Raw genomic sequence first — 24,000 nt, 5'->3', positions numbered from 1 at the left:
AGACTTGATTGCATGCAACAAAGTCTCTCAAGAAAGGGATTTTTGTCCTGTTACTGAGTGTTAGCAGTCCTCTGATGTTCAGTAGGAGCATCAAGGTGATGTGTGTGTTGTTGCCAGTGGTGTCCACCTTGGGTCTATTTGATGTGGTGGTCTTGTGTATTGTGGATAGTCCCATCTGTGAGTTTGAATTTGATGGAGCCAGGTTAGCTGCTGTACAATCTTTTGCGCCATACACAAAAAAGATTCCTGTTCAGCAGCTGCCCTTTCAATAACATGTTGATGGTTTGTAATGCACTACATCTGTATACCTCCGTTTTGGGGCAGGTGATGCGTAGTCCTTTCCTTTTCCTTTTGGTAGGTGGTTTCCGCTCTGTTTCATGTTTATGTGGCAGGGTCTTTGGTGTACAAAACGGCAGCTTGCACCTTCCTCTCCATGCCAGCAGACACCTTTCAGGTAGAATTTACACATTCATGTGTGCTGTCTCTTTCTATCCTTTTTGGTATATGGATAGTCAGGTTTGCTTCTTTCTTTGGCTGTTTCATCTTTTGGTTTTGTTTGAGTTTTAGTTTTTCCTTCTGTGGCTGTTTTTCTTTTAGTTTTTCCTTCTTTTTGGGCTCTTTCATCTCCGTAGTTTTGCCATTTGATGCTGGTAGGGGCACTTGCACTTGGGTTTACTTCCTGAGCAGGTTTCTCACTTGAATCTTCTTTGTTGTCCTGGGTGTCTACCAAGTGGGGGTGACATCTTTCATCTGCATCCATGCCTCCATCCTTGTCATCTTTGCTTTGTTCGTTGTCAAAGATGGCATCAAGAGTCTTGATATGGGATCTTATGAGTGCATAGGAGCATATAAACTCCTGCTTCTTTCGCTCTATCTGTGCTAACGTCTTTGTGTAACCATTGCTCTTCAGCGCAGCTGTAATTATGTTGTTTGGATTATCTCCATCAGCATAGTACCAGGCTCTCAAAAACAATGCCAATTCCATGCTCCTCCAGGTTCTGGACATTTTTTTTTTGATATTTTATTTATGTATTTATCTAATTATATTTAAAATTTAACAGTATGATAGAGGGTAGAGAAGAAATAGAGAAAGAAAGTGTCTATGTATTTAGAGAGATTGAGTGGTTGAGAGAATAAGAGAGAGTGAGAGGAGAAAGTTTGCGTCTATATATTTAGGAAGATTAAGAGGCTGAGATAGGAAAGATGGTGTGATGTGACAGAGAGAAGTGAAGAGACAGAGAAAGAGGCGTAATGGAGAGAAGTGAAGAGACAGAGAGAGGAAGTTATGCAGAAATATGTCTCAAAATACAAGGCCAACACAGAAAAGCACAAGATTCCTAGGGAGAGGTAGGCTCTCATTCAATGACAGATAAAGTTTGCAAATCGCTTCAATCAACATTCCAAAAGTAGTGAAAAGTCCTGCCTAAAACCAATACTGATGGAGATTGAAAAAAGCCTGCAACAATCCTATGCGAGAGAGAGATTGAGAGATCAGACAAAGAAACCTGAGTCAAACCCAAAGGCCTTCTTTCATTATGTGAAAGAAACAGCCTCAGTATGCTGCAAGATAGGACCCCTCTTCCAAAAGGATGGCTCCTTCACTGATAGTCTAACGAGGATCAGTGAGGTACTAAATGATCAGTTCAAAAGTTCCTCTACCATTCCCTTGGAACACAGACATGTGAACAAACCAGTGGATTTCTTTGCCACCTCACCTATAATCAGTGGGGCAGTTACGAAGAATAACATTGACATTGGCGAAGAAGATATACTACTAGCCATAGATGAGGTGGATGCAAACTCAACTGTGGGTCCTGATGGTTTCCCCAGCAATCTTTCTCAAATCATGTAAGTGTGCCCCGGCAAAACCTTTGCAGATTCTCTTCCAGAGCTTTCTTGGAAATGGCAGGCTGCCAAGCAAGCTGAAGGAGGGAATACTATGCTCAATCCATAAAGTGGGAAGCAGAGCAGATGTCAAAAACTATAGGCCTATCTCTCTGACTTCACACATCAGCAAAGTCATGGAAAGGATAGTCAGAGGGAAACTAATCGCATTCCTTGAAGAAAATAACTTGTTGAGTGATACACAGCACAACTTTTGACCAGGTAGGAGCTGTCTGACCCAGCTATTACAGCACTATGACTGGGTGTTGAGTCAGTTACTCAGCAACTCAAATGTGGACATAATATACTTTGATTTTGCAAAAGCTTTTGATAAAGTGAATCACGGTATGATATGCCAGAAACCGTGTGATCTTGGCATACCTAGAAAACTTGGAGAGTGGTTATATGACTTTCTGAAAGCTAGAAGTCAAGCACTATTGGCCAATGTAACCACCTCAATGAAAACATAAATAGTGAGTGGTGTTCCACAGCGCACTGTCTTGGGACCACTGCTTTTCATAGTGGCCCTCAACTGCCCGGATAGCTACCCTTGCTAGCTACGCAGACGATATGAAAGTCTGGCTGAAAATACAGAACCGCAGTGATGTTGCATACCTGCAGCAGGAGTTGGACTCAATTTACAGATGGGTTGAGGATAATAATATGCAGTTTAATGCTGAAAAATTCCAAACCCTGCGCCACCAGTGTCCAAAACTGAATATAAAACTTACAGGGTACACTGGTTCACCAGGGATTACAATCCCAGTGCCTAAATCTGTGAGGGACCTGGGTATCAACATGAGTGATGATAGTTCTTTCCATGTGCACATTACCAGGAAGGCAACAAAGTTCAGAGGACTGGCTGGGTGAATCCTGAGAACGTTCAGAGCCAGAGAAAAGGAAACCATGACGGTCATCTGCTTTGGCAGGGATTTTACCTGGTTAACGCTTTTGACATACTCAAGAATCTTGTAAAATGAATACCCCTACTCCATCTTCCCTAGCCTTCCCATCTCCCCCCGCATACCTCACCCCTATCCCACACCTCTCCCCCACATACCTCACCCCTATCCCACACCCCTCCCCACACATCTCACCTCTAAACCCACCCTCCATCTACCCACAACCCCCACTCTACCCCACCCCCCAGCCGAACCCACACCCCGCCTGTGCTTTCCCCACTCTCACCTCCCCACCTGTGCTTTCCCCACTCTCGCCTTCCCCACCTCCCCACAACATCACACCACACTACACTACGTATATATACACATATATATATATATATACGTTTAAATATTTGTTGTGCAAGATTTTTTATGTGAAGTCGTGTGTTGAAACAGATATTGTTATATTTCGGAATGGTCATATTGCCAGTTTAGCCAATAAAAGCACATGCACTATATATTTGGTGTTATTTTGCTTCAGTGATATTTATTTTTTACATTAATCTTAATCTTATTTCTATTGTATGAAGACATACAATAGAAATACAAAATGGCTGACGGTTAGTAAGGAGAGACACAAATAAGTGAGAAGAAAACAAAGGACCACTGATGCGGTCACAGGAGTGTGACGAAAGAACTTTGGCCGAAATAAGATTAAGATTAATGTAAAAAATAAATATCACTGAAGCAAAATAACACCAAATATATAGTGCGTGTGTTTTTATTGGCTAAACTGGCAATATGACCATTCCGAAATATAACAATATATATATATATATACGTATATATATACGTATATATACGTATATATATACGTATATATACATATATATATACGTATATATACATATATATATATACGTATATACGTATATATATACGTATATATACATATATATATATACGTATATATACGTATATATATACGTATATATACATATATATATATACGTATATATACATATATATATATATACGTATATATACATATATATACGTATATATACATATATATATATATACGTATATATACATATATATACGTATATATATACATATATATATACGTATATATATATATATATATATACACACACACTTGTATATATAGGAAGCCATCATGCAGGAAGACTGGTGCCAAGGAGATGACATAGACGATGACTACAACTCACTGATAGGGAAATTGAAGGAGTGTTTGAGGAAGGCTAAGGGTGTATGCCCAAGAGAAAAGAAGGGAAGAATCTCGGAAGAAACTATGAAGTTGCTCGAGAAGAGGAAAAATATGATGAGGACTATTGAAGATCACTTTGAATATTCCCTTCTCAGCAGAGTGATTCGTCAGCAACTAAAGAATGACTTTGAGAGCAGCTCTGGAAAATCCTCGCTGAGCGATTTACGCACTATCTAGACGAGGGAAGAATTCCCTCGCAGTGGAAAGAGTCAAATACCATCCTGCTGTATAAGAAGGGCGACAGAGAAGATCTAAAGAACTACCGACCCATATGCCTGCTGTCTCACGTGTACAAGCTGTTCACGAAGATCATTCTGAACAGGTTGTCACGTTGTCTCGACGAACAACAACCGAGGGAGCAAGCAGGCTTCCGGAAGAACTACAGCACAATGGACCATATATTTGCTCTAATGCAACTGCTTGAGCAAGCAAATGAGTACAAGCTGCCTCTTTGCGTTGCGTTTATAGATTATGAGAAGGCCTTCGATAGTGTCGAAACCAACGCAGTGCTGAACTCGCTGCAGAGGCAAGGAATCGAAGGGCAATATGTGCAGCTGCTCAGAGAGGCAAATTCCGGATGCACCACCGACATAGCTCTACTGTCATCACCCATACGAGTGCCGGTCGAGAAGGGAGTGAAGCAAAGAGATACAATCTCCCCAAAACTTTTCACTGCATGTCTCGAACATCAATGGCGAGCTCCTCACTCACCTCTGTTTCGCTGACAACATCGTACTCATCGCTGAAAACATGGATCAGCTTCAGACCATGCTGACGGAGCTCGACATCAAAAGTTCTGCAGTAGGTCTCAAGATGAACCGCATGAAAACAAAGTTCATGCGGTCAGACAACGTACCAACAGGTCGAATGGTGATCGGCAGTGATGAAATAGAGGAGGTGAGAGAATATGTCTACCTGGGACAGGAAGTAAATATGTGCTGGGATATCAAAAAGGAGATCTCAAAAGAGAGTAAGGGCCGGATGGAAGGCGTTCAATGGCATAAGGGATGTGCTCAAGGGAAGGTTGGACAGGACCACCCGCGCCAACCTCATTAACAGTGCAGATCTGCCTGCAATGTTATATGGTAGTGAATCATGGGCTACCACAAAAGAGAAGAGCAAAGACTGATAACGGCTCAAAGAGCCATGGAAAGGTCAATGCTTGGTATCTCGTTGAGAGAGCACATAAATAGCAACATCATCAGAAAGAAGTCCGGCGTGAGAGATGTCATCGCAGAGTATACTTGCAGCAAGTATAGATGGGCTGGACACGTCGCCTGGCTCACCGATAATCGGTGGACGCACGCAGTTGTTGAGTGGTACCTGCGTAAGCAGAAAAGACTACCCGGAAGACCTCCACGACGGTGGAGTGACGATTTCAAGAGGATGATTGGGATTACGTGGATGAGAAAGGCGTGATCCAGAGAGGAGTGAACAGCGTGCTGTGACCAGCGGTGTCAAATGGATGCCTGATGGACTGGTCGGTCAAAGTGATCAAAGTGATATACACACGCGTATATATATAAGGCATTATTACTGTTAAAAACAGTAATAATGAGGTTGTTAGCAAAACTTCTACCTAAACAGATATAATATGAAATATTTGAATAAAAAAAGGGTAAAAATACCCCTTTCCAAAGATGAAAGCTTCAAAAACCAGCAATACTACGATAAATACACACATGAATAATGCAGTGAATATTTTAAAAAATAGGCCTAGCTTCAGGATGGAATTTGGAGATAGTTTACATACCCCAATATCAGCTGATTTCATGCTGTGCATGAGAAAACATGCTTTGCATTCATCAGTTAGAGATAGTAACATCTATTTCTAAAATATTCATTATGTAAACTACTCGATTGGTATAAGTCTGAAGAAAGTATCTTAGAAGAATTGTTGCTGTATTAAATTGCTGGTTTGGTCTTAGTATTTGTGGGAACATTATGGCTCGATTAATTAAAGAGGTAGACTAGGTGGGATGTAGTTTGGTTTGTGCCAGGGCAAAGTATTACAGATGCCATCTTCCTAGTGAGGCAACTGCAGGAGAAATACTTGACTTTAAAGTAGGCAACTGTACATAGCTTTCATTGACCTGGTGAAAGTCTTCAATAGGATCCCTTGTTTTCTGATCAGGTTGTCACTGAAGAAGCTAGTGGGTAGATGAATGACTTGTGAGTGCTGTGGAAGTCATTTACAGATTTGATCTTCATAAGATGAGAGTTAATGAATAGAGCAACAAATTTAGTGTACTTGTAAGCATTCACCAAGGCTTTGATTCTCAGTCTTGTCATATCCCCTTCCTTCTGGCTAAAACAAACGAGTTTAAGACTGGTTGCTTATGGGAACTGCTTTATGCTAAATTTTTTTCTTATAGCTGAGTCTGTAGTGGGATTAGAAAAACTCTTTGTGTGGAAGCAAGACATGGAATCAAAAGGCCTCAAAGTTAACTTCGCAAAAACCAAAGTTTTAGTAAGCAGGGAAAGACAGAACTTTGCTATTGTCATGGAACTGACCTTGCTCAATATGTAGAAAAGGTGTTGGTAGACATTCCAAATGGAGTACCCAATACAAGTGGTGGATACGCAAAGTGTAGTGGTATCAGAGAAAGTAAATTTTTAGATGTGGCAGATGTGCAAGAGCAATAAAATTTAAGAATGCATGAGGAAAAGACTTTCTCAAATGCTCAGGGTTATCTCCAGATGTGGTAGATAGCTCCTGTTACCTAGGCGGAAGAGTTTGTTTCAAAAGTATAGTTTCTAGCATAAGAACCTGCTGGAGAAAGTTCAGAGAGCCATTTCTTTTGTTGGCAGCAAAAGGTTTCTCTCTGTGTGAAAGGCAGTTTGTATGATGTTTGTTTTTGGACAGATGTGTTAATAGAAAAATAGGGCATAAAAGGAATCAGTTGTATGTAAGAGAGAAGACTGCTAGTATGGTCATGTAATGCTTATGATAGAGAATGTGCTGATTACTAAAGGTTGGTTGAACTTGTGGAAGAGGGAGATCCAGGAAGATATGGGACACAGTGGTGAAGGTTGATCTAGGGACTTTGAAACTTACTAAGGGACAACTAATGATATTCAGTGCTTGACAAGACCTGCTCATCATGGCAAAACTGAGGTTCTGTACTCTACATTTGGCCCCTCCAATTTTTTCATCAAACTTTTCACTCCACTCCCCCCTCATGTCTATATTGCTGTTCTCTCCATCGCTTACTTTAGTGCAGTATCTGCAATTAGTAAATGAAAGTGGAATTACTTATCATCATTTCAGGGATACCAGTTACTTTTTTCTCTACCCAGTAGCATTTTGTTCTTAAATAATGTTCCTTTCCATTCACACTTTACATTGATCACCTTATCATTCTGTGCGACCAAATTATCTGTCTGTTTCCACTGAATCCTGTTGACTTGATCCTATCACCATCTCTGTTTCTCTAGTCTCCATTGAACCACTTCCTGTTGATTTGCCCAAATCACCACACATTTCTTACTCTCTATACACTGTGTCATTTTCTTCACACAATTGCAATCTACCTATCTATGCACCATCTGCCTTTCTCTTCTCCTCTTGTAAGCTATATTGTTACTGTTCTGCTGTGGTTCATCCTTTCTGTCCTGCAAGTCAGCACCAACTTTCTTTTGACCTTTTTGCCTAACTCACTGACCACTACTTGTGGGTCACTACATTGACCCTGTAATTGTACCCTATCTTTACTTATCTGCTCTCCACTATCTTCCAGCTGACTCATATTTAACGTTGACCACCCACCCCCTACCTCAGTCTGTGCGTTTCATTCAGTGTGTTTGCACTTTTACCTCATCTCAAACAATGCATCACTCTCACCATACACTCTTACAAAATTTAATCACCCAATCTTCCTGATCATACCCCTCAAGATCTACCCTAACAACTCATCACTACTATCTTTATCTCTCTTTGTAGACACATACCAATTACTCCCTCCCATTGATGTGTAATTTGGGCAGCCATGCATTCTTAATCTTCTCTTTCACTACCTAGCATAAAGCTCCTGTAGTCTTACTGAGTTGAATGACACTCTTAATCTTGTGGACATCATTAGTGCTGTGTATCATTTTGTATGTGTATATATATATTTATACATATATAAATATATATAAGTTCAGCAAAATTTAGATTCAAATGAATATGGTACTTAAGTTAGATGCACCAGAATGTTGTATGGCGTTATCCATATAAATCGACATCTTTGTCTGTATACCTACCTTCTCTATAATGTTATCAATTGATATGAAAATTATGTATTAATGGAAAACCCCTATTAATGGCTGATGATTGCTGAACATTTTAAAACTGTTGTAATACTTACAATATTTGATAAAATGATGTAGCATGAAACGATCGTACCAAATTACCGAAGTTATTCTTGTTGCTTACTTTTGATTATATATATATATATATACACACACACACACACATGTGTTTGATTATATATGTAGGGGTCCTTGAGAAGACTAGCCAGCTTGGCAAAACAGCTAAGTGCAGTGTTATATATGTGCAACTGGGCCCTTTGCTCAATTTCCTCCTCCAAACCCCTATTGCTACCCATCATCTCTAACTGTGGCTCTTCCATGTTACTTAGAACCATTTCGCTTGCTATCCATCCTTCATCCATTAATACTGTTCTCTCCAGTCACACTTTACATTTATCATCACACACTCCCCACTGAGACACTAAATTGTCTCTCCTTCACCAATGTCTCTCATGCCTTGTGCACTACATTGTTCCTCTCCCCCAACTCATAACCTACCCAAAAACCTGTCATCTCTTGTACTTACCTTATCTGCTGTATAATCGTTACCATTCTGCTGTACTTTCCTTTTTTTCTACACAGTCATCTATCTTCTACTTACTTTTACCTCTCTAAACTCATTCTCCACCCTTTAGCCACTGCTAACTACACCCACTCATCAACCCGCCTCAATCTTTACAGTTATCACCTACCGTCACTTCTCTCAGCTCTCACCTTCCCATATACTCTTGCAACTTCCACCAACCACACTCCTGGTTCCTCTTTCCCCTCTCACTTCTACTCATCTTGTATTTTGAGAGTCCACCTATACTCTTTATCACCACTATTTTTATCTCATTCTAGTCTCACCTCATCACTCCCATCATCTCCTTTAAAATGTGTAGTCATGTAGCTCCTCTACAACAAGAAACCTGTTCTGATCTGGCCCCTTCTTTCATACTTTCAGCCTTCATCTCCTCCCCACTCATTGCTTGTAGTCTTGCAAACTGCACAGTGATCTCACTTATACTGGTGGTATGAAAAAAAGTACCTATTACAGTGTAAAGTGGTTTGAGTTAGGAAGGGCATCCGATCTTAAAAGCCATGCCAAAGCAGACACAAGAGTGTGATACAGTTCTTGAATCGTTTGTGCCCTGTCAGATTGTCCGACCTGTATGGAACATGGAAGTTGTCTGTTGTTGTATATGATATATATGCATATATACATTTATTATGTGTTTATGTGTGTCTTGTATGTGTGTATATGTATGTATATGTGCATTTATGTATATGTTTCTGTGTATAAATTTGTATGTGTGTATATATATATTGTACATGTACCATATATATATATATATACATACACACACAAACACACACACACACTCACACACATGAATGATGGGCTATTTTCAGTTTCCATCTGCCAAATCTACTCACTGTTGTGTATATATTTATAATTTCTGCTTTAAATGACACCCCGTCATTTTTCTAGAGAGTGTGATGAACATAAGTGATGTAATAAGTAATGAGAGGTTAGCTATACAGCAGTGCAAAAGTATATTCTTTTTTATATTTTGTACCACTGATACTGAGTTTTTTTAGTATATGGGAGTAGGTTTTGCTTCATTTTCATGGCTTCTCTTAAAGAACTCCAATTAAGAAATTTTTTCTTAATGTAAGATTAATTTAAGAATGATGTGTTCTTTTAAATTAATTTATTTTAGATATGGAGATTTCGACTGACATAAAAGGATCTGATATGGATTCTGATTCAGTCTTCAGATCATCTCAGTCAACAGTTATTTCTCAATATGATGAAATTAAAATGGAAGAAGGAAATGGTGAAGAAATGATTAAGAAAAAGAGACAAAGAAAGCAATTAGGTCTTGGTAAGTTAAGGTGTTGGGTCTTGATTAGATTTTCATCATTTCGTTGATGGAATTTTATCTTCAGCATTAAATAATTCTTAGTTGGAATTGGTTTATTAACATTCCGTCTATAAATGTTTTGATTACAGGAGTGGGTGGTTTTATAGTTCGGCAAAGAAATGTACGCCTGACCGCAAGCCGTCAGTCACCATCTCGTCAGGTTGATGTTAATGAAGATCTATTGAAATCAGAAATAGGAAATACAAGTTAGTACAAAAGGATTGTTAATTTCAAGTTCTTAATTATATAAAAAAAGCATTTACCGTTAGGTAGTTAGACAAACTATTTAATTTCAAACATTTGAAAAGATATTTTAATGAATTAACTTCTTTAGTTACGGACTTTTATAATTGTGTGAGTGATGAGTGTATTATGTAGTCTGATATAGTATTGTTTTTATGATTTAATATTTACATAAACTTATTTTCTTCAATTTTAGTTGAGGGTAGCTGCATTGATGAAGGACCGTCTTCAATCACAGATTCATCAATCAGTGGACTGATGTCAGACAAAATAAAGAAACGTCGCCGACAGAAAAGGAAAAGTCAACTAGAAGATAGTTTCCCATCTTATCTTCAGGTAAAATATTGAATTTTTACTTTTGGAAAATTGATTTTAGTATGAAAAATATTTTATTAAAAATTACATAAAATTATGTGAAATGATGAATTATTTTTAAAGTAGGTTATAAGCATTGAAATGCTCTTGTCAGCATATATATGTTTGTATCTCTAGAAATTCTTTTATACTCTGTTAAGTGTCAGCATCGAAACTAAACATTAATTATATAAACATCATGCAATTATACTTCTACACCAATGTAAGAGAATCTATAAATACTGTGAACACCCCTTTTTGAGTTAATATAGATAAAAAACAGGTTTTGCAAAAACATTCAGCTCAGTTACACTTTGAACCACATCTTATACAATGTAGAACGTTTAACTCTTAAATTCCTCTATTTTCACTCTTATAAATTTCCTTTTCCTGTTGAAAACTAAAGATTTCGATGAAATACTCTTAATCCAGTATAAAAATTATAAAAAGATTTCATAAATTAAGAAAAAATTTAGTGATAGGATGTAATGAATGTTGGTGTATATTGTAAATGTTATTTTTACCTCCTGTGATATCACTTTCACCTGTTGAGGTAAGTTAAATACAGACAAGTTGATTACACCGGTTTTCGTATATATTTCAAAATATTAATCCCTTGACATCAACTTCTTGTCTCCAAGCTGAATTTATACTCCAGTAGTCTCTGTAACTTGAAAGCTACACTACTCACATTACTGTGCTGCCACTTATCACCTCTTCCTTCCCGAGTCACTTCTTTTTCTTCTATCTTCTCCATCACATATTTACTGAAAACTACACTTTACCATTCACTATGTTCTGTTGTTCTCCTCACTCTTATGAACTTGCCCTTCCTAATGCTTTGTTCCTATTCTCTCTTCTACTCACCTTTTGGTACCCTGTTACCTCATCAACACCATTACCTCTCTTGACAGTAATTCCTACTCATCTTTAATGTGGGGGTAATCATGTATTTCCTTTACAGCAACGCACCTGTTCTTGTCTTAGCATATTTTAGCCTTTCAACACTAGGCATAAAGTTACCCCTCTCTCTATTATACCACCTCTCAGTCAAGAGGATGTTTTGCTCTGTGAGTTACTTGGTGATCTCATTAGTGCTGGTACTATAAAAGAAATGCCCATTACACTGTAAATTTGATTCGTTGATGCAGTCCCATGGTTTGTCATATCCTATTGAACCATCTGACATATGCCAGCCTGGAATGTGGATGATTAGGATTAAATGATTATGATGAAACCCACCAGTATCCTACATTTTACATATATCAGTAAATTTATGAATTTTCTTTTAATGTGTACCATTCACTAATGAAAGCATTGCTGCAATAATCCCTACATAATAATTCCACTTCTGCTCAGAATTCTTAAATGTTGGTGTGTGTCGATAACACTGAAATATTTTATTTTTTCCAAGTTCAAGCTGTATTTCTCTAATTAAGTCATTCACAAATAATAATGATAAATAAATTAATAAATAGTATCACAGATTTCTAACTATCTGTTGTGATGCTCAAAAATTGAAAAATCCAAAGAAATTTACTTAACAAGTTCAAAATATGAATATATATGGTGTGAAGAGGATGTTTTTTTTTTTTTTATAGACAGTGCTTAGTTCCTGTTTTTTTTGGCTTCAAACAATAGCACTATTTGAATTGGCGTTATGTGTGCTTCAGGACACAATGGTTGTGGTTACTTGCAGTACTAGACTTTAAAAGTCTAGGAAGTTCCTTAGTTATTTTAAAATGCTATTTAATTTATTACTTTTTACCTTATCTATTAAAATCATATTGATAAGCATTTTCAAGATTTTTGCTAATTTTCTCATTTTAGTTTATTACTCTTTAGGGATCTTAGTCTTAATAAATTTCTCTTTAATTAAATCCAACTCCTCTTTCGTATTTCTGTTTGCATCTGAGAAATAAAATACTGCATAATCTTGGAATAATAACTTCTCACTTGTTCATCATTCTATGTATGCTTTCTCTTCTGACATGAGCTGGACAGGTCGTCATGATCTGAGTCCTTACTTTGAAGTTACTAAATGGCCTTGTGGTCAAAAGACATGATTACATAGTTCTCCCAGATCTTGTCAGTCATCAACTGCCCTCTCTTCATCATGTACCAGATGTCCTCATTCACCACATCTGATGAAGGATTCTGCCACCCTTAAAGTGCTCATTGGTGGTCTCCATTGGGTTGTTGTTGTTGTTGATGTCCTGAACCTGCTAGATGAACTTAACTTAATCATCCTGATAATGCTTGATCATAGGAAATATTTTTCTTTCTCTTGGCCATGGATGATGCATCAAGGTCGAGACTTCCAACTGTTGTCTAACCTCGAAGAAGGAAAGTTAAAATTTGCATGCTTCATAACATTATATTAGGTCATCTATTTGTCTTACGAAATTTTCTTCACTAATACCCAGAGCATCTGGTATATATTGAAAAACAAAATGCATACATTTTAAGGTATATAAAGTATATGTATTTTTGAAAAAAAAATGTGTATGTTTTCTCTTTTGTATTGAGGCATAACTCTGTTCTCTGATTGAATTGCTATTTTTTCAGTAAAACAAATTATGAATTATTCGTTCTTAATATAATTCTTTTATTTTTTAATTTTAGGAAGCCTTTTTCGGTAAAATACTTCTTGATAAATGTAAAGACTCTAAAGAAAAACTGGATAGTGATAGTGAAGGGGAATCTGCAGGTTTCTCTCATAAATATGCAAATGCAGACATAAAAGATTTGTGCGAAGAAACTCCCATTGGTTCATCATCACCTGCACCAGGAACTAATGTCTCTGAACAGTCAGAAGAAATGCAGCCTATTGTTGGTAAGTGATAATTAAAATTTCTTTTTTTCATATATATCCAGTCAGTTTTGCTTAACGAGTTTTCTTTATTTAGATACTGAAATTCACATACATTAAGGAGGATTATTCTAAATTTTCTTGGAAACAATTTTATAAATTTATTTTTTTGTTTTGAAGAAACTGATTTCTTTGTTTTAAAATAAACAATGATCTTCAAGGTACATTACATTAGTTTCTTCAAAATGCAGATTGAAAACAAAATTATATAATAGTATTGTACTTAATAGGTCTAGTGTAGTTCGTGATCTAGATGTATCTTCATCAAACGAATTGTGGCTCTGAAAAAATGAGTCAGGCTGTTATTGGATAAAAATGTATGAAAAACGATGTGTTATATATGATCTGAATGACAATAGAAACAAAATTAGGGATGAACTGAGTTACTGTCATTGTTGTTGTCATTGCCACAGCTGTTTTTTTCCATGCTGGCATGCATTGGATGAAACTTAATGAGACAATATTGTCTGGATGGATGTTCTTTGTGTTAAAAACCTTTGTTTTCCAGTATGGCGTTCTTTTCACCGGTTATCACTTGTTGAAATTGATGAAACTTGTCAAGCTATGGAACATATTTACAGAAGGTGTAAATGCTGCTCATGTTTTACTCTTGCGGTGTCATGATGAAAACACGAAAACACACACACATGCAAATGCATCCCTTGCCACCTGACTGGCTTTGTTCAGTTTCTGTCTACCAATTTCACTCATAAAGCATTAATTAGTGTATTGGTTGGCACTTGCTAAAGGGTCATACACACCAAACATTAAACCACAGGATTAAGAAATGAACTTTCTAACCACATTTTTTGCCTTGCCTATGCCTTTTTAAGTAACAATGAAAACAAAATTGGATGCGTGAATGTCATACTCAGAAGTATGTGTATGAATGAGAGATTGGTTAAGTGTATCTCCAGTATACAAATCAACAGAGTAGCTTGATAAAAAGATCAGACAAGAAACAGTGAACAAAGCAACTGAGTTCTTTTGAAACACCATTTGATTAATATTTAAGTGATATCTCTGCCATTAGATCAGTGATTATCTTTTAAAATTTATTACAGAATTGATAATGTAGAAATTTTCATGTGTTTGCCCAAATCCTATATTCTATTCTTCAAGACAACACAAACACTTCATTTTTATGCAGTTCTTTTCATTATGGTTTGTCCAAACATTTTGAGATTGCTGTATTAAGCATTGTGAGAAGAATAGGGCTATTTTGCTGCTGAATGCTTTGAGACATGTATGTGTATGGGTCTCTATCAGTGTGTGTATTTGTATGTTAGAAATGCGCACGCGCGGACGCGCGCACACACACACACACATTGCACATATAGTTATCTGCTATTGGTTAAAGATAAATAAAAAAATAAAATAAAACAAATACTTGCACCCATTACAGAGTAAGGTACTTAATATATGTATGAGTCTAGGATATGCACATAGGTATGATTCTTAAGATGCTCAAATTACAATATTAAACATTTAATTTCAAAGTAATTCTAATTAATTGCACTATTTTGAACTATAGCAAATTATGATAGATCATGTATCATTGGTAGTCATACATTTGCTACTTGTGATATATAACTGTTATATTTTCCTTGTAATAGTATTTAAGGTGTTCAATAACTTCGAATACTGAGATTGTAAAGTGACATCTAATCCAAATGATATATGAATTAATTATTGTTGTCTAGTTGACTCCGCCTTAGCGAAGATGGAGATATTGTTTTCAGTCATGTTTGTTTGTCTGTCTGTGGAAAAGATATTTCAAGAAGGGCTGGGTGGATTCAGATGAAACTTTCAAGGATGTTTGGCCTTGAGACTGGCACAAACTGATTAGATTCTAGGATCGGTCCAGTAGAGGAAGGGGATTCTGCATTATTTTTCTGGTTGTTTTACTTAATTATTGAGAGCGGTCAAGTTCACTTTTAGTATTCTGGTTTGTGAGAGCAGTCAAGTTCATTTCAGATATTCTCATTTGGTGGAGTTTTGCGCTGAGTGCTCTAAGTTTATAATTAATCTACACAGAGTATATATATAATAATAATGAAATTATTGTATACAGTGCTCAGGTGCCCCACAACTTGTCAGAAAGTGCATATAAAGTACATGCAGTAATGTAGAAATGTCTGGAAAGCGTACAATGTATGAGTCAGATACATCCTTGTGTGTGTATGGAGGGGAGAAAATCAAGTGTAGTGTTGGCGAATCTCAGGAAGCATGGAAGTTTTGAAGGATGCAGTGCTCCGACAACTAACAACCGATGCCGGCAGTTTGTTCCATGCTTCAGCAACTCTCAGCGTGAAAAAATGTTTCCTGAAGTCATGGGAGCTGTGCTGTTTTCTTACTTTGTAAATATGTCCACGGGTGTTAAATGGGTAGAGTTTGAAGAGGTGCTCAGAGTTACTGTTTGTGCGATGGTTGATAATCTCAATAAATATTCACACACACATGCACACACACACACACATATATATTCACACACATATATATATATATACACACACATATACATATATATATATACTAGTACTATGAGCCGGCTAGTGCTTGTTGTTCATTGCCAGATCGCAGTGAAAATTTCTCACTAAATCAAGAGCTAAATTTCTTATCACATTTCAGCCTGAGCCAGTTTTGTTGTTTATGAGCTAGTTGGCGCTTTTAATGAGAGTAATTAATATTCGTTGGACTTCTGTTTTCACACCTGGAATGGCATAATCATGGAAAATTAGCAGGACTGTGCACATGCTATTAGTTGGACAAAAAAGGAGGCAGAAGAAAGCGAAAAACTCGAATTTGGCCACAAAATAGCATGATTTTGAAAATACACATAAATCTCATTTGTCGAGTTTTGGTTTCACACCCAACCCAGTTGTACGCAGTCAGTGTCGCGACGGGAACGCATGGGCTGGGAGTTTGATTGGCAGAGGTTATCAAGTTGCACATGCTAGCCTTTTGACACCTAACCCCGTCGTCCTATAAGTGAACTGCAAAGGTGGGAAGAAAAGTGCTGATTCCGGTGAAAAGGCAGAGCAATTAGAGTACAAAAAACAGCATTCAGAGTGATTTTATGAGTATGACGCATTGAAGCAAGTAACACAGTAAGGTCAATAGTTATAAGTTCATTAAGGACCATTGAAGAATGTAGCCTTGGAGATCTGCATTGGCGAAACTTACCAAAACTTACCGACAGCCTTCACAAAAAGGGACCTAGCCCTTTAACCTAACTTAATAAACATCTGACAAAGTGAGAATTCTTTTCGGTGAGGATAGAATTGGTATACCAATGCATTTATAAATGCTTAACCAAAATCTCGTTAACAATATTGCAGGTTTTACCCTCAGGGGCATATGCAAACAGGGCATTCCTACTTCCAATGCGGAAGCAGGCAACATAAAGTTGCCCATACGCAAAGCAGGGCTTGCCCAGTTGTATTCCTGTGATTGAGAGTATCTGTCCCTGCGATTTGTTGACATCACAAAGCAAGGCTTCACCAGAAATTGTGTCCGACAGAAAGTGAAGGGAATGTCTGATGGTGCAGAAAATATGTCGCCTCAATCAAGTCAGTGGACAATGACTTGACGACCAAACATGTGCTGTTGCACTGTGCGGGCGGACGCAAATTCAGCCGCAGAGTGTGAGGTGGAAGCACCAATGGCATCAAAGCGTTCAAAAACTCAACCAGGTATTGGGCAGCATCCTGTGGGCCTGGGATTCTGTCAATTGACTTGTATACACAAGAGGTGTAAATGAGGGTATCTTATTAATACTTTGGTTAATCAAAAGAAGCAATAATCAGAATATGAACTGATATCGAGCACAAAAAGGCTATTTTTACTCAAAAAAATTGTCGTCAAACTGCAGCAGATGCTTTAATTAAGTGTTAATTGATGAGTTGCTAGGCAAAAATATGGCCAGGCAACCCAAGTAAAAGTGATAGGTAAAGTGGAATTTTATGAGAAAAACTGGCGGTCAGTAATGGAAACACGAAGTGTAATTGAGAAAGGCGTTTGAGTCTGGGTGCCAAAGCATGCACGCATACGTTCAAGGTCATACACAGTGCCACGCTCATGCACATACATGCACAGGATGACTAAGTGCCTACGTGGGAAAACGCTTTTTGTGGTGTTTGGTGCACGGGCTGATTAATTAGTGGAAAGTGGATTCAAGTTAGCAAAACATAGGGCATTTGTGAAGTGGGGATAACCCAATCAATTTGCGGTAGAAAACAGAGCTTATTATCTGGAAGTTAAGGCTAAGAGAAAGCGGCTGTAATTCAATTTTAAATGGGGAAGCCCGTAAGGGATTATTATGGGCATACTCTAATCAAATTAAGATTTCACGCACCATAAGTAATAACCTGAGTACCCTTGTCACCTGCTATGTAGATGGCGAGCAATTCAACCTCAGGCTGAATGCGATCTCAACAAACGATGGTTATGTGTATTTTCAAAATCATGCTGTGGTGCGGTCAAATTTGAGTTTTTTGCTTTCTTCTTCCCCCTTTTTTGTCCGACTATAGTAATTATAATTAAATTTATGCATTGTCATTCTCATCAGTGTCAAGAATTTTTGGAAGGACATCAAAAAAGGTTTAATAAAATAAAGATACAATAAGGGAGAACACAAAAGTGCTAATAGGGAAAAATTGGATATTTACAAGCAACCTGTAAAAGGGAAAAAATAACAGCAATAATAATAGTGAGAGAGACGAAAGAGAAAAAAAGACAAGATACATCAATGTGTATGCACGTCTATATGTGCAGTAAACTATAACGTAAAAATAAGAATAAAAATCTAATGGATATGCTTAAAAAAATGGTAACAGGTCGAGACGAAGTATAATGTAAACAGGGCCACGTGTATAGTAGAATATAACGTAACAAGTGCACTGGCAGAGAAAAACCATAGAGAGTTATGCATATTAAAATTGAAGAATGAAAAAAATATATTTATTACACGAGGTTAAAAGTGATAGGCAAGACTGTGTTTGAAAAAAGTTACAATATTTAAGTAAAAATGTACATACAAGCAGAGAAAAAACAAAGAGAGCTTAAGGAAAAAACATCTATCACAGACAAGACCAGCAGGTATGTTCAAGAGAGTTACCTTACTCAGAAAGTAGCCCGAAGTAGGGGAGGCAATCAGAAAAAAGTAGAAACAAACGAATATATGAAGGAGTATATTATAAATTTACAAGTGATAGAAAAAGCGTATACTCTTAACAGATAAGGGTATACAGTCATACACATATATGCATACATATACACACATATATACATACACACACGTAACCAAACATGCACATACAAGTACATGCACACACATATATATATATATATATACATACATGAGGAGAGATGTGTGAAGAAGTGCCACTTCCAAACAGTTGAAGGAATCTGGGGTAGAGGTAGAGTAGACCCAGGAAGACATGGGATGAGGTGGTCAAGCATGACCTTTGAATGTTGGGCCTCACAGAGGCAATGACGAAAGACCGGGACCTGGAGATACGCTGTGACTGTGAAGACCCGACAAATAACGTGAGTTCATGGCTGTTTCCTGCACCAGCTTCACCTAACAGCCCCAGCCTATCTACAGTACCTTGGATCGCAGGACGGCCTGCTGTGCTTACCTTGGATCTTAGGGCAACCTGCTGTGCATGAGGATACCTATTGAGTCAAGTACATCAAAATAAAAATCAAATGGAAATAGTATTTGTGATACCCGTGCCCGTGGCACATAAAAAGCACCATCTGAATGTGGCCGATACCAACGCCGCCCTGACTAGCTTCTGTGCCGGTGGCACGTAAAAAGCACCCACTACACTCATGCAGTGGTTGGCATTAAGAAGGACATCCAGCTGTAGAAACACTGCCAGATCAGACTGGAGCCTGGTGCAGCCGCCTGGCTTCCCAGACCCCGGTCGAACCATCCACCCCATGCTAGCATGGAAAATGGATGTTAAACGATGATGATGTATATATATATATTTATATATATGTTTCGTTTGGGGATTTGGTTTGCAAGATTCTTTATGTGAGTTCGTGTGTTGAAGCATATTCTGTTGTGTCTGGGGAGAGTAATTTTCTTTTTGTGCCTTATAATTTAACATACTCACCAGTAAAATTTCCACTTATTCCTTATTTTTTTTTCCTAAATTTTTCGTTGCATCTTGCAACCTTTTCAGTAGTCTTTACTTTGCCCATTATTTGCACTGCCTTCCTTTTTGTTTGTGTGCATGTGTGTGGGTCAGTGTGTGTATGCCTATGTATGTATGTATGTATATGTGTATGCATGTGTGTATATGTATATATGTGTATGTATGCATATGTATGTATGTGTGTGCATCTGTATGTATGTATTCTGCATATTAATGTGCTTGCATGTCCGTGTTTGTGTGTTTTTTATGTATGTGTGTGTGTGTGTGAGCGTGTGTTTGTATATGTATCCACCTATGTCTCCTTGTGTGTGCATGTCTGTGTGTGTTTTTTTTGCAACTATGTACCATGTTTGTATGTATGGATGTGTATCTCCATATGTGTGGACACATGTCTCCATATGTGTCCTTGTGTGAAGAAAAAGTGTTTGTGTATATATGCTCATGTGTTTCAGTCTCCATTTGTGTATGTGTGCTTGTCTGTTCATATAACCTATGTATCTATCTGACTGTATGTTGATCTGTTTATTTTCATATCCACATGCTTACATACATGTGCATATACACATACATACCCTCACACACATACATACATCTATCTACATAACAGCCTACTAACTATTCTACTCTACCTGTGTAAACTGTGGGTATGGAGGTATGATATCTACTATGTATATTTCCTATTTAGTATTGGGGAAGTTTCGTTTATAAGGATGTACTCCCGTATTTGTCTGAGTGTTGGGTCTTTTGGGTGCTTGGATAAGATGCGGATATCAAGTTGACCCAAGTTGGTCTTTGGCATGTGGTAGAGTATGGAGGACTGTTTTTTGTTGTCATATTGTCTCAGATGTTCATTTAGTTGTTCCGCAATGCTCCTAGATGTCTCCCCTATGTATGTCATGTTCATGTCTTTACAAGCACCTTCTGTGCATCTTATGCTGTAAACTACATTTTGAGTTCTACAGTTAATGCCAGGGCTAATCCTACATACCATGCAGTTATCATCGGTGCATTCGGTATTCTGAAAGGGGTACGTCCTATTTAGTTGTGATCTGACCGAGTTCCCTGGGTTTCCAGCAATCAAGTTTGGTCTCCTTCAGATCTTTTCTAAATCTATGGGCTAGTTCATCATGGGCTGTGGCCTCTACAAACATCACTCCTTGATATTTGTCGGTTTTATACCACGTGTTCGCCCTGTTTGCTTTGTCACAAGTTCTTTGTATCCTATTCCATTCTTTGTTTCTATATCTAGGGCAGGTACCACTGGTATCATTACGTATAATGTTTAATTTCTTTCTAGCCCCCCCCCCCCCCCCCCCGTATACTCGAACCCTGTCTTTCTGATCATATCTAGAGAACTGCATGCAGTTCTGTATATGTTTTTTTGTTTCATAGGGTTCGCATAATGGGGACACATTGTTCATTATTCTAAGTCTGCTATCAGTATGTTAATTTTCATATTGTGTGACAAAGCTCAGTTCTTGTGAACAACATATTTTGAAGTTATGGGTTTCATGTAATTGAAGTGGAGTCGCTGCACTCTATAGTTCACAGTCTCTAACCAAAGTTCAGTATCAAGTACAGGGAGTTTATTGTTGGGTTGCTTAGTGGGGTAATCTATAGTTATCTCGATACTTTGGTGGATGGAGTTAGCTATTTGCTGGGTGCTCTCCATTACGTTCTTCTCAGTTTCTACATTACCATCACTAGAGTTGGTCCTAAGTATGATATTAATGTCATCTACATATCTACTGTAGAGTAGAAGAGGTGTGGACTATATCTCTCTCTATATAAACGGCAGTTTGTCTGTGCGTGTTTCTGTGTGTCTGTTTGCTTGTACCCTCACCCTGACCACGGCTTTCAACCGATTCTGATGAAACTTGACACACACATAGCCCAATGTCATAATTCAAAACTAACGCAGCGAAAATTTAGAAAAGTTCCCCCAGTTCTGAAAAAACCGATAAATTCGACATGGGGGTCGAGAATCAGAAACACAAACCGCAAACTAAGGGACGCAACTCCACCTTTTTTTACTCTCAAAAAATTTACCATCATTTTTTTCCATTTTTTTGCTATTTTTTGCCTATAACTCTCTAAAAATGCTTTATAGTTATTTCCCTTACAAACCTGAGCAACGCCGGGCGATACTGCTAGTACATATATAAAATAAATACGTCCATTTAAAGCCTAGCCAGGTTCATTGGCCCTGTTTCCTGGTTTCAATGGCGTATGTGTTCCCCAGCTGGACAGGAAGCCAATCCATCGCAGCGTTACTCACTTTTGCCAGCTGGGTGGACTGGAGCAACGTGAAATGAAGTGTTTTGCTCAAGAACACAACGCATCACCTGGTCCAGGAATCGAAACCACAATCTTACGATCATGATGCTGACACCCTAACCACTAAGCCACGCACCTCCACATATGTATGTGTATATATATATCTTTCTGTTGAAGAGCGTAGACTCGAAACGTTAAAGACTAGTTTTATTTATATTTCCTGAGCGCCATACTAATACAATTGTTCGTTTGTTTTCCACCTGCCTTCGTCTTTTGTCTATTTTCATTTTTGTCTATTTCCCGTTATATATATATATATATACATACACACACACACACACACACACACATAGATATGTATATATATATTCTCTATATATATGTGTGTGTGTGGTATATATATACTGATATAAATATGTGTCAGCGCCACCTTGACTGGCTTCTGTGCCGGTGGCATGTAAAAAAACCCCCTACACTCACGGAGTGGTTGGCATTAGGAAGGGCATCCAGCTATAGAAACACTGCCAGATCAGACTGGAGCCTGGTGCAGTCTCCTGGCTTTCCAGACCCTGGTTGAACAGTCCAACCCACGCTAGCATGGAAAACGTTTGAAATATATATACCGTTTGAAATATACATACCCCTCGTTTTTGCAGCAACGTGAATATATATATATTTTCATTTCTTTTGTTATCTTACCATTTTTACCAATATATCTATATATATAAAACTGTAGTTGTGTGAGTGTCTGTCCCCTTCGATTTAGATTCCTAACTACTCCCACATTTTGCTGTGCAGTTTAACCAAATTCGGGTATCTTATAGTCGTGATTCATATTGAGCCCGTCTGAGTATTAGCGCGCGTCTACGATGAGTCTACGATTTTAATAATAATTTAACATAATTTTTTATTCCATTTTAATGCATAATTTTTCATGTGTCGATGGCGGCGGAGTTGGCGTCCATGGTCACACCTGCACCTGTTTGCTTCTCCCCCTTCTTCCCTCCCTTGTGAAGCTGTGGGGAAGGGAGTGTAAGGAAATCAACGCCGTAAAGCGTTGTCAAGGAGACCAGCGTTCTTTTAGAACAACGACTTCGTGGCTTGAAGACACCAAAACAGAAATGGCGAAGAAAGCCCGAATTGGCATCTATAAGGGAAGTAACTCTCTAAAAATGCTTATATAGTTATTTCCCTTACAACCCGAGCAACGCCGGGCGATACTGCTAGTATATATATATATATAATATATATATATATATATATATATATATATATATATTCATATTACATACTCATATCTACATATTCATATATATATATATATATATATATAATAACAAAGGGTAAAATTAATTAATTACGAAGTAATCAGTAATTTCACCAAGTAGAATTTGGCATGAAAAAGACCATTTCATGGTAAGCTTAAGTAATACTTTATAATTAGAGTTCAGCAAAGATTTGCTTCACCACATACCAAAGTTTAGAAATAGCAGTCAAAAAAAATCTTAGCTATTCCTTCTACTTTAAAAGGGGCTCAAGTACTTTGGTTTTTCTGGGAGCCCCTTTTAAAGTAGAAGGAATAGCTAAGATTTTTTGACTGCTATTTCTAAACTTCGCTATGTGGTGAAGCAAATCTTTGCTGAACCCTAATTATAAAGTGTATATATATATATATATGTTTGGATTAAAATTATATATATAATATATATATATATATATATTATATATATATATATATGTTTGGATTAACATTATTATATATATATATATATATATATATATAGATATATATATATATGTATATATATATATGTTTGGATTA

The 24,000-nt window shown here is 37.5% G+C and overlaps 1 protein-coding gene across 10 annotated transcripts in view; it reads left to right on the top strand.

Moving 5' to 3' along the window:
- Window positions 1-24,000, top strand: part of LOC115209744 — a 129,504-nt gene that overhangs the window by 68,907 nt on the left and 36,597 nt on the right. For 8 of the 10 annotated variants that reach the window (XM_036500996.1, XM_036500999.1, XM_036500991.1 and 5 more), the window contains 4 exons: window positions 10,059-10,223; window positions 10,352-10,468; window positions 10,702-10,841; window positions 13,485-13,695. In XM_036500996.1, coding sequence (XP_036356889.1) covers window positions 10,059-10,223; window positions 10,352-10,468; window positions 10,702-10,841; window positions 13,485-13,695 — 633 coding nt within the window. The remainder of the gene's footprint in view (window positions 1-10,058; window positions 10,224-10,351; window positions 10,469-10,701; window positions 10,842-13,484; window positions 13,696-24,000) is intronic. The other 2 variants (XM_036500994.1, XM_036500998.1) reach the window with 2 other exon arrangements.

This window comes from Octopus sinensis, linkage group LG3 (genome assembly GCF_006345805.1).
Source record: "Octopus sinensis linkage group LG3, ASM634580v1, whole genome shotgun sequence".
NCBI classification, from domain to species: domain Eukaryota; kingdom Metazoa; phylum Mollusca; class Cephalopoda; order Octopoda; family Octopodidae; genus Octopus; species Octopus sinensis.
Note: the sequence above shows the minus strand (reverse complement) of the source record. Positions and strands in the feature narration are given on the sequence as shown.